Source organism: Xenopus tropicalis, chromosome 9 (genome assembly GCF_000004195.4).
Source record: "Xenopus tropicalis strain Nigerian chromosome 9, UCB_Xtro_10.0, whole genome shotgun sequence".
Classification (NCBI taxonomy): Eukaryota; Metazoa; Chordata; class Amphibia; order Anura; family Pipidae; genus Xenopus; species Xenopus tropicalis.
The window spans coordinates 18444771-18460159 of NC_030685.2; the positions used below are offsets into that span (position 1 = coordinate 18444771).

Genomic DNA, 15389 nt, shown 5'->3' on the forward strand with positions numbered 1-15389 from the left:
TTTGCGTGTTCCATACATGCCAAGCACTTCCATTCTGTGGGAGAATGCACTTGGCACCACGTTTGCTGCCTTTCTGGCAACCGGCAGCATCCAAGCAGCAGCTACTATTTACCTACTGAAAGCAGACATCTGATTGGTTTAATTCCCCTACCTTTTGCTGATGCAAGTAAGCGCTATTTTTCAGAGGCGACAGTCCAGTACAACATGGATCCCAAGAAGAAGCACTTCCAGGGGGCCTGTAACCTTATTTTATTTGTGATCATTTCATCATTGGGCTTTATGGCCAAGCTACACAAGTTCCGTCGCTTGATTGATTCTGGACATCAGTACATTCCTGTCCCAGAAAGCAGATACCGCTTCTTATTTTTGTATCCAAATATAAGGCCTATTGGTGCAGAAACAGGGCAGAATTCCCTTAAAGGACCAGTAACAGCGGATATATGTGAGCCACTGTGTAAACACGGAGGCAGCATGTGTGGAATACAATGGGTTTAGTTCTTACACAGGAAGATGGGTCACGTGGCTCTCCATAGAATTATAAAAGGAACAACAGTTTATGTGTAGGAGTTGAATGGGCAGATACAAACTATAAATTAGAAAACAAAATATCACTTTATGGTGTTACTGGTCCTTTAAGAATTACAGTGAAATCAGTCATTAAAACGAAAGGGTTTGAAAGTCTGCATATATGTATACTGTGTGTATGTACCTCCGACACGGCTTTATTGAAACCATGCAGCTTCCAATGTCCCATCCCTATCACACGTGCACAAACATGTGACTATAGGCTAAACTTCATCAGGAGCCAATTAAAATACCCCATATGTTCTTGAGGTAAGGGAGTAAAACCCTGCAAACATGGAGATAACATCCAAGCACCACGAAGGGCATCCAAATGTAATTAGGGATCTTCGAATGAAAGTCCTGCCTACAGGCGCTACATCGGCCATCTTGCTGTTATCGAACGTAAGGCGATTGCTGGGCAAATTTGGCTATTGTGATTATTATACTGTAATCAGTGCAGTTGAGGCATTAAAGAGCACTGTGTCCCCAGCACCGAAGCCAGATTACAGTGTAACATCTACATATCTATATGTTTAATTACTCCAAGAATGATTGCACCATCAGAGAACAGCACTCACATGTGGGTTGACTTTTTTTTTTTTTTTACCCGGATCTGATTGTAACTTGCCCACTTCTGGCCCATACCTTATGGGAAGCTGTCATTCTTTACATACCTGTGCCCCACCCATCTATCCATGATGTCACGTTGACTTCATATATGGGGAGGGCTATGGGTCCTGCAGGTTTCAGGCTGGCCCGGACATCAATAGAGAACAGGAAACCCAGTGTACAGAAACTCTTATTGAAGGATCCTTTTGCATTTAGTGGGCTGCTGGCCCTGGAGATCCGTGGAAAGGTTTTTTTCCAAGCAGTGTATCATGTTGTTGCTGCACTACAGCTCCCAGCATGCTTTAACCCACGCTGGCAGTTGTAGTTCTGCGACATTTGATTAAGCTATGGCTGACAGTGTTCACACCCCCTTTAACTCTTTTGCCGGGGTAGTATAGTAAGCAATAAGAATTCCCCTGTAGCTACGACAAAGTCACTGTTATGAATAATATATGACAAAACACAGTAGGTATAATTTACAATGGCGGGTACCAGGTATTAAAAGGCTAAATAAACCTAATATCATTCCAATTTGGAATTTCTTTCGACCTACTCTCTCTCCGATTTTAAGATGCCCAGGAAACACACACACCCCAGTGTTAGCATCTTGCTGCCTAAAGATCCAAAAGCTCTTGCCAACAGAACTAATGCTTTGCTTCATGTCCCAGTACATTCTATAAAACAGAGGCTGACTCCAGTGTGACGGAACATTCTCAGATAGAGAGAGAACATTCTGAGAGAGGAAATAGCGGTGGCAGATGACACGAACACGACTTTGGTGCAGAGAGTCCATTTTGGATTCCTTTGCCGACGCACCACAGTTGTTTGCTTTCTATTGCTTGCTACAGAGCAGCCTTGGGCCCCATCACTCTCCTTTCCTGCAGGTTGGTACTGCTAATCCATAAAGATACAGACAGCTTAGAAATGTATTCTCTCACTAAGTACAATTGGTTTTTAGCCCTGCAGTGGGCAACTGGTCGTCCTTGCAATGTCCAAACATCATGACTTTCATAGCAGAAAAGGGTTAGTGGCGTTCACTGCTTGGGTGGAAGATGGCGCCATGGCAGTGCTATGGTGAGGCAAGGTGGCCGCCATGTTTATATTAATCCCCAGTCCTGTTGGATGTGCTGCTGGCAGTGTTGACATCCCTGGAGGGGGAACAGAAGACAAGGGTTCAGCCCCCGCTCCCATCATGGGGCTGGATCGCAGCTGGTTCAAGGTCAGAGCTTGGGGTTGGTTCACTTGAAAAGGATTGACAGGAGGCGTTGTTGTTGTTGTAGCAGCTCCTAAAAAATAAAGAGGCGTTCATAATCAGGAATTGCAATTATGAAACTAACAAAGTGTTGCTGTGGTCTAGTAACCCATAGTAACCCATCCACAGTGCTTTTATTGGTCTTATACAGTGATCCCCGACCAGTGGCTCGTGAGCAACATCCACAGTGTCCCCAAACCATATAGTTATTTTTGAATTCCTGACTTGGCAAGTTTAGGTTGAATAAAAACAATATTTACTACCAATTAAAGCCCCTGTAAGCTGATAGGGTGCATAGAGGTTCCCTAACTACAGTTTCCAAAATCAGTTAAATAACTACTAGTACCTCCCTGGGCTGAAGTCCCTGGACTCAACACATCTGAAGGTATCAATGAGATAATCTGGGAGGTAGGAGGGGTTTCCTGCCTGTATTTAACCCCAGAGACACTGGCAACAATAACAACGATGCACAAAACCACTGAAAGCAAAGCCCATCCAGAAAAGAAAAGGCTGACGGAAGTCCCTCAGCTGGGTAATGTGAGAGGCCTCATTATGCTGCTACGAGGGGCCTGGTTTGGGGGGGGAGGTCTCCCAAGTATTTCAGGAATCTTGAATGTAAACAGGTCATTTCCGATTTTCAGACAGACAGGAAAGACACAGGAAAGGAACTTTCTCCGGAATTAAGAGCCCCTGGCCCTGTGCCAGGGTTAATTAGAAATTCCTTGTGAAACTGGAAACCAGAGGGGCCTCTCAGAGTAAGGAGCAAGCTGGATTAGATACACATGGAAAAGCTAAGCAAGCCCTGAGATCAGGCAAACTGAGTGGGCCCCTGGGCAACCAGAGCTTTACAGCTGTTTATGGCCAAAAATTGTTAACCCTTTCCATGCACCTACTACATTAAGCACTGGATTTCAAGTTAGGGACCCAGACTTGTAAAAGCCTCTTAATTTTGTTCCATCCCAGCATTCTTAGTGCGCCCAAAATAAACAGATTGCTCTAGTGCACTTTTTGGCTCATGTAGTAACACTGGGCAAAATTGTCCTTGTCCAACCTATTACACTAGGGCAGATTTGGTCAGTCGGTATAAATATCTCAAGGACATATCTCTTAAGCAGGATATAAGGGTATTGAGGATCTTTGATATGGTCCAAAAGCACATTCTCTCCATAAAGTACTTGCTTCTCCGCCCTCACAGGCTAAATCATTGTGGCTTAAGCTGAGCAAGGAAAAAACATGAGAAGAAGCGTACCTGATGCCAGGAAAGGGTTTAGTATGGGGGCCGCGGGAGGAGGCATGGAGACAAGTGTTTCCAGGTTTACTAAGGCTGCGTTGGATCCCAGGAAAGACTCCGGCGTTTTCCGAACCGACGTCTGCTTACTGCTCGTCACGTTGTCAGGCTTGGAAGCGAAGAGGTCGGGGCTGGTGGTGCCGCTGCGCAGGGAAGGTAATGTGGAATTGGAATCTGCTGTTTAAATAAGGGTAAGTCAGACATTAAAATATTAAGGAAGAAGCATTGTGCAAACCAGTCCAAGTCCAACCCCCAAATACCCAGCACAGGAATTCCAAATATCCTCCCTACAGATAAGGTGAAGGAATCAGTGCCATGGTCAATGAGACCCACTCACCACTTCAGTCTCAGTGGAACTTACTGTCAGTCCTGTTGCAGAGCTACTACGTATTAATCATTTCCTTAAGCATTTAGTTCAGCAGTGTTGGCTTACACCTAGGGGTAGCCCAACCAACTGTAGCTGAATGCCCAAAAGCCTTAGGCAAAGCCAGCCCAAGCAGTATTGGCATCTAAGCTGCACCCCTACTCTTACATACTAACACCTAGCACATACAAACACCCCCAAGGTCTGCATGGCAAATTCCTCAACACTGCCCCCCCCCCCCCCCATGCACACTTAGTGGGCACGCTACCCCTGCGGTGTTTGCTGCTTTCTTGATGCCAGCAATAACTGCCTGTGGTCTCCTTCCACATCTCTACAGTTGTGCCCGATTTATGTGCCTCTTCCTGCCTTTAGTTCCAGCCCTGGCTTCATGCCTTTTCCCCTTAAGGCCTGGATTTGGATAGCTGTGCCTTAGCACAACATGCCTTGGCTTTAGACATTAGTGGGCTTTCTACAACACCATTACCTCTCCAGCATGTGTGACCCCTTATCCCTCTCCAAAGGCCTTTCCTGCTGAACTGAAGGTGCAGCTGGCGCTAGGAATCCAGTGCTGCAGCCTGAACGCCAGATGTTTCACAGAGGCTGACCTGACCTCCCAGGCACCTGGGACCCATCATAATTCAGTGCTTGTCTTTTAGGCAGAACAAATCCGGAATCTTCACAACAAGCACATTGTTAGAGGAATGTGAGCAATGCCCCAGTAATACGCAGGCTGCAGTGTGCTCGGCCATTACACACAGGCTGCTAAAATCATTGATAGCTCCTCTGCAATATATATAGGAACCATCTCTTTGTTTTATCTTGAAGGGGGTCTATCGTGTGCAGGGGGGGTGGGGGGATATTTCTTGTATTACCATATTACTGCTCACAATGTAAGTAAAGGTACAAATGCACTATACAGCCATTTTTTACACTGTGCATATGCCCCGGGCCTTAAGAGCCCCATTGTTTGCAGCTCTTCCGGGACAGGCACAGAATAATAATAAGCTTCTCATACATTTAACAGCCTGTCAGTCTTCTTTCCCTTCTCTCTCTGGCAAATCATTTCCCAACCTCCCTTAGGCTCACAGTGTAATGCAACACTTTACTTTGTTCCTTTGTGAAGTGATGGATACAAGGACTTAAAAGTTTCCATAGTGGATTCTCTGGAGGGAGTTGAGGTCCCAGAATCCATTACTTCACAATGGAACAAGGAGAAGGGGCGGTTTCAGCACACTGTGAGCCTAAGGGGAGCTGGGATTGGATTTCTCAGTCTATATGTTAGGGTTCCTGTAAATTTAACCTTTTTTTTTTAAAGATTTCTGGCTTAAAAAATTTGAGGAAAATCACGCTAAAGGCAGCCATGTTGTGACACTCATGGCTAACCTTGTTGTCTGCCTGTGTATTATGACACAATTGTTCAAAGGAAAACTCCTAAAAGGATCCTACATGGATTTATATCCAAGTGTATCCTACCTGCTACAACTCACAGGCCTTGTAAGGAAAGATCCATCATTTAGTCTCACCTGACACTTTAGAAGAAGTTCGGAGGCTGTCAAATTCCGAAAGGTCATCTTTTGCTGTGCCATTTAAATTACTGAATGGGTCAAATGCCAAGCCCCCTGCATTTGTAAGGAAGCAAAATTAATATAGAACATATTATAGAAGGGACTGGGGCTGTGGGATAGCAGGTATAGTAGGGAGAGATGGTGCCTATAGTAGCAGTGGGGGGATAATAGCCTCTGGGAAGGGACTGGGGCTGTGGGATAGCAGGTATAGTAGGGAGAGATGGTGCCTATAGTAGCAGTGGGGGGATAATAGCCTCTGGGAAGGGACTGTGGCTGTGGGATAGCAGGTATAGTAGGGAGAGATGGTGCCTATAGTAGCAGTGGGGGGATAATAGCCTCTGGGAAGGGACTGGGGCTGTGGGATAGCAGGTATAGTAGGGAGAGATGGTGCCTATAGTAGCAGTGGGGGGATAATAGCCTCTGGGAAGGGACTGGGGCTGTGGGATAGCAGGTATAGTAGGGAGAGATGGTGCCTATAGTAGCAGTGGGGGGATAATAGCCTCTGGGAAGGGACTGTGGGATAGCAGGTATAGTAGGGAGAGATGGTGCCTATAGTAGCAGTGGGGGATAATAGCCTCTGGGAAGGGATTGGGGCTGTGGGATAGCAGGTATAGTAGGGAGAGATGGTGCCTATAGTAGCAGTGGGGGGGAAAATAGCCTCTAGGAAGGGACTGGGGCTTTGGGATAGCAGGTATAGTAAGGAGAGATGGTGCCTATAGTAGCAGTGGGGGGATAATAGCCTCTGGGAAGGGACTGGGGCTGTGGGATAGCAGGTATAGTAGGGAGAGATGGTGCCTATAGTAGCAGTGGGGGGATAATAGCCTCTGGGAAGGGACTGTGGCTGTGGGATAGCAGGTATTGTAGGGAGAGATGGTGCCTATAGTAGCAGTGGGATAATAGCCTCTGGGAAGGGACTGTGGCTGTGGGATAGCAGGTATAGTAGGGAGAGATGGTGCCTATAGTAGCAGTGGGGGGATAATAGCCTCTGGGAAGGGACTGGGGCTGTGGGATAGCAGGTATAGTAGGGAGAGATGGTGCCTATAGTAGCAGTGGGGGGATAATAGCCTCTGGGAAGGGACTGGGGCTGTGGGATAGCAGGTATAGTAGGGAGAGATGGTGCCTATAGTAGCAGTGGGGGGGATAATAGCCTCTGGGAAGGGACTGGGGCTGTGGGATAGCAGGTATAGTAGGGAGAGATGGTGCCTATAGTAGCAGTGGGGGGATAATAGCCTCTGGGAAGGGACTGGGGCTGTGGGATAGCAGGTATAGTAGGGAGAGATGGTGCCTATAGTAGCAGTGGGGGGATAATAGCCTCTGGGAAGGGACTGGGGCTGTGGGATAGCAGGTATAGTAGGGAGAGATGGTGCCTATAGTAGCAGTGGGATAATAGCCTCTGGGAAGGGACTGTGGCTGTGGGATAGCAGGTATAGTAGGGAGAGATGGTGCCTATAGTAGCAGTGGGGGGATAATAGCCTCTGGGAAGGGACTGGGGCTGTGGGATAGCAGGTATAGTAGGGAGAGATGGTGCCTATAGTAGCAGTGGGATAATAGCCTCTGGGAAGGGACTGTGGCTGTGGGATAGCAGGTATAGTAGGGAGAGATGGTGCCTATAGTAGCAGTGGGGGGATAATAGCCTCTGGGAAGGGACTGGGGCTGTGGGATAGCAGGTATAGTAGGGAGAGATGGTGCCTATAGTAGCAGTGGGATAATAGCCTCTGGGAAGGGACTGTGGCTGTGGGATAGCAGGTATAGTAGGGAGAGATGGTGCCTATAGTAGCAGTGGGGGGATAATAGCCTCTGGGAAGGGACTGGGGCTGTGGGATAGCAGGTATAGTAGGGAGAGATGGTGCCTATAGTAGCAGTGGGGGATAATAGCCTCTGGGAAGGGACTGGGGCTGTGGGATAGCAGGTATAGTAGGGAGAGATGGTGCCTATAGTAGCAGTGGGGGGATAATAGCCTCTGGGAAGGGACTGGGGCTGTGGGATAGCAGGTATAGTAGGGAGAGATGGTGCCTATAGTAGCAGTGGGGGGATAATAGCCTCTGGGAAGGGACTGGGGCTGTGGGATAGCAGGTATAGTAGGGAGAGATGGTGCCTATAGTAGCAGTGGGGGGATAATAGCCTCTGGGAAGGGACTGGGGCTGTGGGATAGCAGGTATAGTAGGGAGAGATGGTGCCTATAGTATCAGTGGGGGGGATAATAGCCTCTGGGAAGGGACTGTGGCTGTGGGATAGCAGGTATAGTAGGGAGAGATGGTGCCTATAGTAGCAGTGGGGGGATAATAGCCTCTGGGAAGGGACTGGGGCTGTGGGATAGCAGGTATAGTAGGGAGAGATGGTGCCTATAGTAGCAGTGGGGGGATAATAGCCTCTGGAAAGGGACTGTGGGATAGCAGGTATAGTAGGGAGAGATGGTGCCTATAGTAGCAGTGGGGGATAATAGCCTCTGGGAAGGGATTGGGGCTGTGGGATAGCAGGTATAGTAGGGAGAGATGGTGCCTATAGTAGCAGTGGGGGGGAAAATAGCCTCTAGGAAGGGACTGGGGCTTTGGGATAGCAGGTATAGTAAGGAGAGATGGTGCCTATAGTAGCAGTGGGGGGATAATAGCCTCTGGGAAGGGACTGGGGCTGTGGGATAGCAGGTATAGTAGGGAGAGATGGTGCCTATAGTAGCAGTGGGGGGATAATAGCCTCTGGGAAGGGACTGTGGCTGTGGGATAGCAGGTATAGTAGGGAGAGATGGTGCCTATAGTAGCAGTGGGATAATAGCCTCTGGGAAGGGACTGGGGCTGTGGGATAGCAGGTATAGTAGGGAGAGATGGTGCCTATAGTAGCAGTGGGGGGGATAATAGCCTCTGGGAAGGGACTGTGGCTGTGGGATAGCAGGTATAGTAGGGAGAGATGGTGCCTATAGTAGCAGTGGGGGGATAATAGCCTCTGGGAAGGGACTGGGGCTGTGGGATAGCAGGTATAATAGGGAGAGATGGTGCCTATAGTAGCAGTGGGGGGATAATAGCCTCTGGGAAGGGACTGGGGCTGTGGGATAGCAGGTATAGTAGGGAGAGATGGTGCCTATAGTAGCAGTGGGGGGATAATAGCCTCTGGGAAGGGACTGGGGCTGTGGGATAGCAGGTATAGTAGGGAGAGATGGTGCCTATAGTAGCAGTGGGGGGATAATAGCCTCTGGGAAGGGACTGGGGCTGTGGGATAGCAGGTATAGTAGGGAGAGATGGTGCCTATAGTAGCAGTGGGGGGGATAATAGCCTCTGGGAAGGGACTGGGGCTGTGGGATAGCAGGTATAGTAGGGAGAGATGGTGCCTATAGTAGCAGTGGGGAGATAATAGCCTCTGGGAAGGGACTGGGGCTGTGGGATAGCAGGTATAATAGGGAGAGATGGTGCCTATAGTAGCAGTGGGGGGATAATAGCCTCTGGGAAGGGACTGGGGCTGTGGGATAGCAGGTATAGTAGGGAGAGATGGTGCCTATAGTAGCAGTGGGGGGATAATAGCCTCTGGGAAGGGACTGGGGCTGTGGGATAGCAGGTATAGTAGGGAGAGATGGTGCCTATAGTAGCAGTGGGGGGATAATAGCCTCTGGGAAGGGACTGGGGCTGTGGGATAGCAGGTATAGTAGGGAGAGATGGTGCCTATAGTAGCAGTGGGGAGATAATAGCCTCTGGGAAGGGACTGGGGCTGTGGGATAGCAGGTATAGTAGGGAGAGATGATGGTGCCTATAGTAGCAGTGGGGAGATAATAGCCTCTGGGAAGGGACTGTGGCTGTGGGATAGCAGGTATAGTAGGGAGAGATGGTGCCTATAGTAGCAGTGGGGGGATAATAGCCTCTGGGAAGGGACTGGGGCTGTGGAATAGCAGGTATAGTAGGGAGAGATGGTGCCTATAGTAGCAGTGGGGGGATAATAGCCTCTGGTGCACCTTACCTGCATTTGACATATTTGCTTTAACTTGTGGGGTAGCTCCCCAAGGGTCCGTTGGAGAACTCGCTATTCCCGCCGCCTTTGGCGTACTCCAGGGGTCTGAGTTCTTTGAAAGAGACTGTGTTGAGGGACCAGCTTTCCCTCCCCAGGGATCTTGGGGAGCTGCTGTTTTAGTACCTGCCAGACAAACAGGGGGCACAGTCAGACACTATAACAAACTATCAACTAACAACAGCTTTTGACATGTCCAGTCAATGATGATGTCACTGGTGGCCAGCGGATAAAAGGGTCACCTTGCTGGTAAAGCAGTAGTGGGTTGGATCAGCCTATCTCTGATCTCTGAGTCAATCTTGACTCGCTGAAGTCATTATTGCAAAATAGCAGGATTTCACAATGTATCAATATTCTTACTGCAGTGATAATTATTATTTGGCATCCAGGGCACTCCCTTCTGCCAGAGATGTAAAAAGCAATTGCTTGGTCGGAAAGCCCCATGACTGGCCTATGGGCTATTCTGCATGATTTCATCACGCGCAGTGGCCAAGTAATGACATCATCTTGCTATAAATGGGGGCAGGGGTATAAGGGCAGTAGATCTATTCTGCACTTTGGTACCTTGGTAAATTTGAGAAAGGAGGTTTTGGGGCATTGGTAGTTACCCCCTTGCTGACACCTGCCCAGACAACCAAATGCATGGTGCTATTTAGTGGGTCTCCTTCCCCAGGTTCCTTACCGCTGCCAAAGGACTGCCATGGATCTGAGGAAGACGGTGAAACAGCAGCCACATTCCATGGGTCAGACTTGCTTTTTGTTGCCACCGCTGCTGCCCAGGTGTCTGGTTTCTGTGGTGCAGGAGCCCCCGAGGGCAGGGCATCTAATAGGTCCAACAAAGTGGTTTGCTGCTGCTATTGACAAAAGGAACACGCACGGAACATGTTACTGGTGCTGTTGTAACTTTCCAAAACTCAAGCCTGGCCAACCAGGAAACTAGATATCAATGGCTCTCTGTAGGACAAGCCAGATACTAGTTATCAGTGGCTCACTGTAGGCCAACCAGGAAACTAGATATCAATGGCTCTCTGTAGGCCAAGCCAGATACTAGATATCAGTGGCTGAGTGTAAGCCAACCAGGATACTAGATATCAGTGGTCCTGTAGGCCAAGCAAGATACTAGCTATCAGTGGCTCACTGTAGGCCAACCAGTATACTATATATTAGTGGCTCACTGTAGACCAACCAGGATACTAGGTATTAGGTGGCTTAGTGTAGGCCAACCAGGATACTAGATATTAGTGGCTCACTGTAGACCAACCAGGATACTAGATATTAGGTGGCTTAGTGTAGGCCAACCAGGATACTAGATATTAGTGGCTCACTGTAGACCAACCAGGATACTAGATACCAGTGGCTTAGTGTAGGCCAACAAGGATATTAGATATTTGTGGCTCACTGTAGACCAACCAGGATACTAGATATTAGTAGCTTAGTGTAGGCCAACCAGGATACTTACTAGATATTAGTGGCTGGGTGAGGTCAACCAGGATCGTAGATATTAGTGTCTCACTGTAGGCCAACCAGTGGCTAGGACAACTAGTGGCTAGTGTTGGCCTACAAAATACTAGTTATGAAATGCTCATTGTAGGGCTATGAAGATGTTTGATAGCAAATGCTTTGTTTAGGCTTACTTGGAAAAAAGACATTAAATGTTCATTGTAGACCAACCAGAATGCGGAATATTAAATACTCAGTGACAGCCTAACATGTGTCCGTTAAATACTTACTGCCTTCTTTCTGGGCGCTTTAATAGTATGTTTCCGACTCTCCTCCAGGGCCATTTGTAACCGTAAGTCATCTCCTCTCCTGATGCGTTCCTCCTGCACAACAACATGGAAGGCTCTTAAAGGCATGATAATGATTGTTCTGTAGCTGCCCCTGTTGTTGGGCGTACCAATACACTATTCCCTGATATATATATATATTTTTCAATTCATTTGGCTCATTAGTGAGGGAAAGTGCATTCCAGCCTGAAAATGGAGCAAGTGTATATAAACTTGTACAAAAATGGAGTAGTCGACATTTGCACCCTAAAAGTGTGGCTCTATAGCAGATCATATATGCGCTTTTTGGTGACGCAAGTTTTGGTGATATTAGCAGTTTTATACTGCTAATATAATGATATTAGCAGTATAAAACTGCTAATATCACCAAAACTTGCATCACTAAAAAGTGCATTTTTAACACAGACCAGGCAAAACAAGGACTTCTTGGCTATGTCAATTTCCACTACAGCAGTAAGTGAAAAGGCCACACCTCCTGGGTGTTACTGATGGCGGGGGCTTTCATGCTCCACTCACCTGCTCGGCAACCTCTCTGCTCATGGCGAGTGCCAGCTGCAGCTGTAACTCCTCCTCTCCACTTGTCTGAGGCCGGGCTTGTTCCAGTTCCGATGAGACCCTGGGTGACGTTGCTGCGGAAAGACAAACAGCACAGATCATTCCAGCACCAATGCATTCTTGCCCAGGGACAATGTTTTATCCAGGGGGCGCCAGAGACAATGATGGCACTTTAAAGGAACAGTAACACCAAAAAATTAAAGTGTTTTAAAGTAATTAAAATATAATATACTGTTGCCCTGCACTGGTGCAACTGGTGCATTTGCTACAGAAACACTACTATAGTGTATATAAATAAGCTGCTGTGTAGCCATGGGGGCAGCCATTCAAACTGGAAAAAAAGGCACAGGTTACATAGCAGAAAAACAGATAAGCTCTGTAGAATATAATGGGGTTTTATCTGTTATCTGCTAAGTAACCTGTGTTCTCCTTTTCCCTAGCTTGAATGACTGCCTCCATGGCTACACAGAAGCTTATAAACTATAGTAGTATTTTTGGGCAAACACATCAGTTGCACCAGTGCAGGGGAAAATATTGTAATTACTTTGATATGCTTTCATTTTTTGATGTTACTGTTCCTTTAAGGACTGAAACGGATTAGCATTCACTTCTTCTAGGCCTTCATTGCCTACAGGTACAGATTTGCCCCCAAAAATGTTATACAGGGTCCCTGGTAGGAACTTCTGTACCCAATTCCAAATGATTTCAGCAAACTGCCCCTATAAACAAAAAGGCTCAGCATATGGCAGATTGTCAGGATGCCCTCACATGAACCCGGGAGTTTTAATCAGCAGAGGGATCGTTTAACTGCAGACGCTCTAATGAAATTTACCTACGGCTGTGTGATTATACTGGGCAAGCAAGTGACGTAGCAGATTGGGGCTGGGAACATCCGCTGTATATGGGGAATATAATATGGCTGTAATGAGCTGGAAGGTGGCATGTTAGGGCAGTGGCAGAAGGGTTGCTCTGTTGGAGGGGGGCAAAACATAAGAAATAACACCTAGGGGCACATTTACTAAGACACGAATCTGAACCGAATTGGAAAAATTCCGATTTGAAAACAAACATTTTGCGACTTTTTCGTATTTTTTGCGATTTTTTTTGGCGTCTTTACGACTTTTCGGAAATTGTCGCGACTTTTTCGTTACCAATACGATTTGCGCGAAAAAACGCGACTTTTTCGTAGCCATTCCGAAAGTTGCGCAAAATCTGGCGATTTTTTCGTAGCGTTAAAACTTGCGCGAAAAGTTGCGCCTTTTTCGTAGCGTTAAAACTTAAAAAGTGCGACGTTTCGCGCAAGTTTTAACACTACGAAAAAACCGCAACTTTTTGTGCAAGTTTTAACACTACGAAAAATCACCAGATTTTGCGCAACTTTCGGAATGGCTACGAAAAACTCGCGTTTTTTCGCACAAATCGTATTAGTAACGAAAAAGTTGCGACATTTTTCCGAAAAAATTGCAAAATACCGATCATTACGAAAAAAACGCAATCGGACGCATTCGGCCCGTTCGTGGGTTAGTAAATGTGCCCCCTAGTGTTTTCCTTTTGCCCCCTGTGTCATTGCCCGGACTTCGAATGTATGGGCTCTGGCAAATACCAGTGGGGCTGCTGTAAGATGCCATAGACACTCACTATTTATTGGGCTGGTGGGGGCTGTTTGGGCCTCTGTGTACTTCAAATGCCAGAGCCTATTCTGAATCCTACTCCAGGCCTGCCTTATAGCCTATGATTAAGTACATTAGTGTACGAAACGCGTTAGGCGTTTTTGTTTTTAATGGATAAATAAAGATCGAGTTTTAAAAAGAATATCCTGCTGTCTGGTGTGCTTGGCGTTACCCTTTTTTGGAGTTCACCTTGGCTACAGGTTCGGGGCTTCGAGCACCTGGACCACCACTGGACTACAGTGAGCTTTGTTACCGCACTTTGATGTACTTATAACCTTTTGGACTGAGTGATAGACCCGGGGTATCTACACCCGGGTCTTAGCTTTATATTTGGTATGATTTATTTCTGATATTGCAGCATTTAATATACACTTAAGCCTTTCATATTTATACTTATTGTTTTAGTGCGTTTTCCTCTTAATTGTTTTGAGTTCCTTATAGTAATGGCCCTAAGTTTTGAATGGGAAATGCTATTAATATAGTGTTTTTTTCCAATCAGTGGGTAGCTTTGGCCTTCTCAGTAATGCCTTCCAACAGACTCTGCCATCAAAGACCCAACACAGATCAGTAGGGCACCGAATGGTGACGTTCCGAGAGCGGAGGATGTGGCTTGTGTATATAGCCTGCCTCCCCCCAGCCTGGCAAAGAGCTTGTACCATTCCTAAAATAGGAGCAAGCACTCCCCACAGACAGGAAATAGGGAGAGTGTTGTGGGATGCTGGAGAGTTCATTAGCCCTCATTCCCGGAATTCCTGTGAGCCAAAATATTCACTGCTGGGCCGGAGTGGAAAAAGCTGTGGAAATGTTCCTATAGCTTGTCTGCTGCTCCCTAGCCGGCCAGCTTGCAACATGGTTTTTAGCAGGGGTCTGTTTGAATGGACATACCGTACTGCTTGGTAGCGCTGTTGGGTCTGGTGCTGACCCAGGCACCGGGTCTTTGCCCACCCCTCCCTCACCAATCAGTGCTGGAGCAGTACAATCTCTCCTCGCCAGCTTTGCCAATAGATTTAGCAAAAAATGCCCATCATCTGGCTGAGGGGGAAACTTTATTTTTAATGTTTTTCTACATAGGCACACATGGGCCGCCCCTAAACCTGCCACCCTAGGCATGGGTCCTAGGTTTGCCTCCCAACTCGCTGATAAGTTCCACATCGATAGTGGGGATGTGTGGGACCATAAGGGGCGGGATGATGATGTAAATGGGAGGAGCTTGATATGATGGTTGTGGAGCAAGGCCAATACTGGCCATACACTGGCAGTCATGTCAGGTTCAGCTCATGCCAGAAAGGCATTGGGGGCTTCAGAATAATTCCTGCCACAGTGCTACAGGGACCCCACTCCTCCCCAGATGCAGTGTTTTCTCTCTTCTGGAAGATGCAATACAGCCTCCAGGGGGGCACGGGCCCTGGTGCCCAAGGTAGATATGCCCCTGCCTCCAGGGGGAGTCCGAGTGCAGTTGCACCTCCTGCTTCATTGGTGATTATGCCACTGACTCACAGCAACCAATCAGAAGCTTGCTTTCAGACAGTGGACCAGTAGAATCTACTTACTAATTGGTTGCTATGGGTTACTAGAACTGCGCACATTTTACACTTGTAATTATACTCAAGGCTGCTGAAACCACTAAGTCTGGAGATCCCTGCTTGCCACTGACATTAAAGGGGAAATGTCACTGAAAAAAAAACCCCAGCACACTACAATGACTGTTTAACAAGTGCTTGGTATACTTTTCTTTCTTTTTAAGGGAA

At 47.3% G+C, this 15389-nt stretch overlaps 1 protein-coding gene across 2 annotated transcripts in view; it reads right to left on the reverse strand.

Annotated features, from left to right (window-relative positions):
• Nucleotides 1-228: 228 nt before the first annotated feature.
• Nucleotides 229-15389, reverse strand: part of epn2 (epsin2) — a 37463-nt gene continuing 22302 nt past the window's right edge. Inside the window, exons 3-9 of one of the 2 annotated variants that reach the window (XM_031892601.1) lie at nucleotides 11933-12045; nucleotides 11360-11452; nucleotides 10312-10483; nucleotides 9582-9755; nucleotides 5601-5696; nucleotides 3675-3887; nucleotides 229-2459 (exon numbers count right to left, since the gene is read on the reverse strand). In XM_031892601.1, coding sequence (XP_031748461.1) covers nucleotides 2182-2459; nucleotides 3675-3887; nucleotides 5601-5696; nucleotides 9582-9755; nucleotides 10312-10483; nucleotides 11360-11452; nucleotides 11933-12045 — 1139 coding nt within the window. In that variant the 3' untranslated portion in view covers nucleotides 229-2181. Of the gene's footprint in view, nucleotides 2460-3674; nucleotides 3891-5600; nucleotides 5697-9581; nucleotides 9756-10311; nucleotides 10484-11359; nucleotides 11453-11932; nucleotides 12046-15389 lie in introns of both variants that reach the window. The other variant, NM_001006852.1, reaches the window with a different exon arrangement.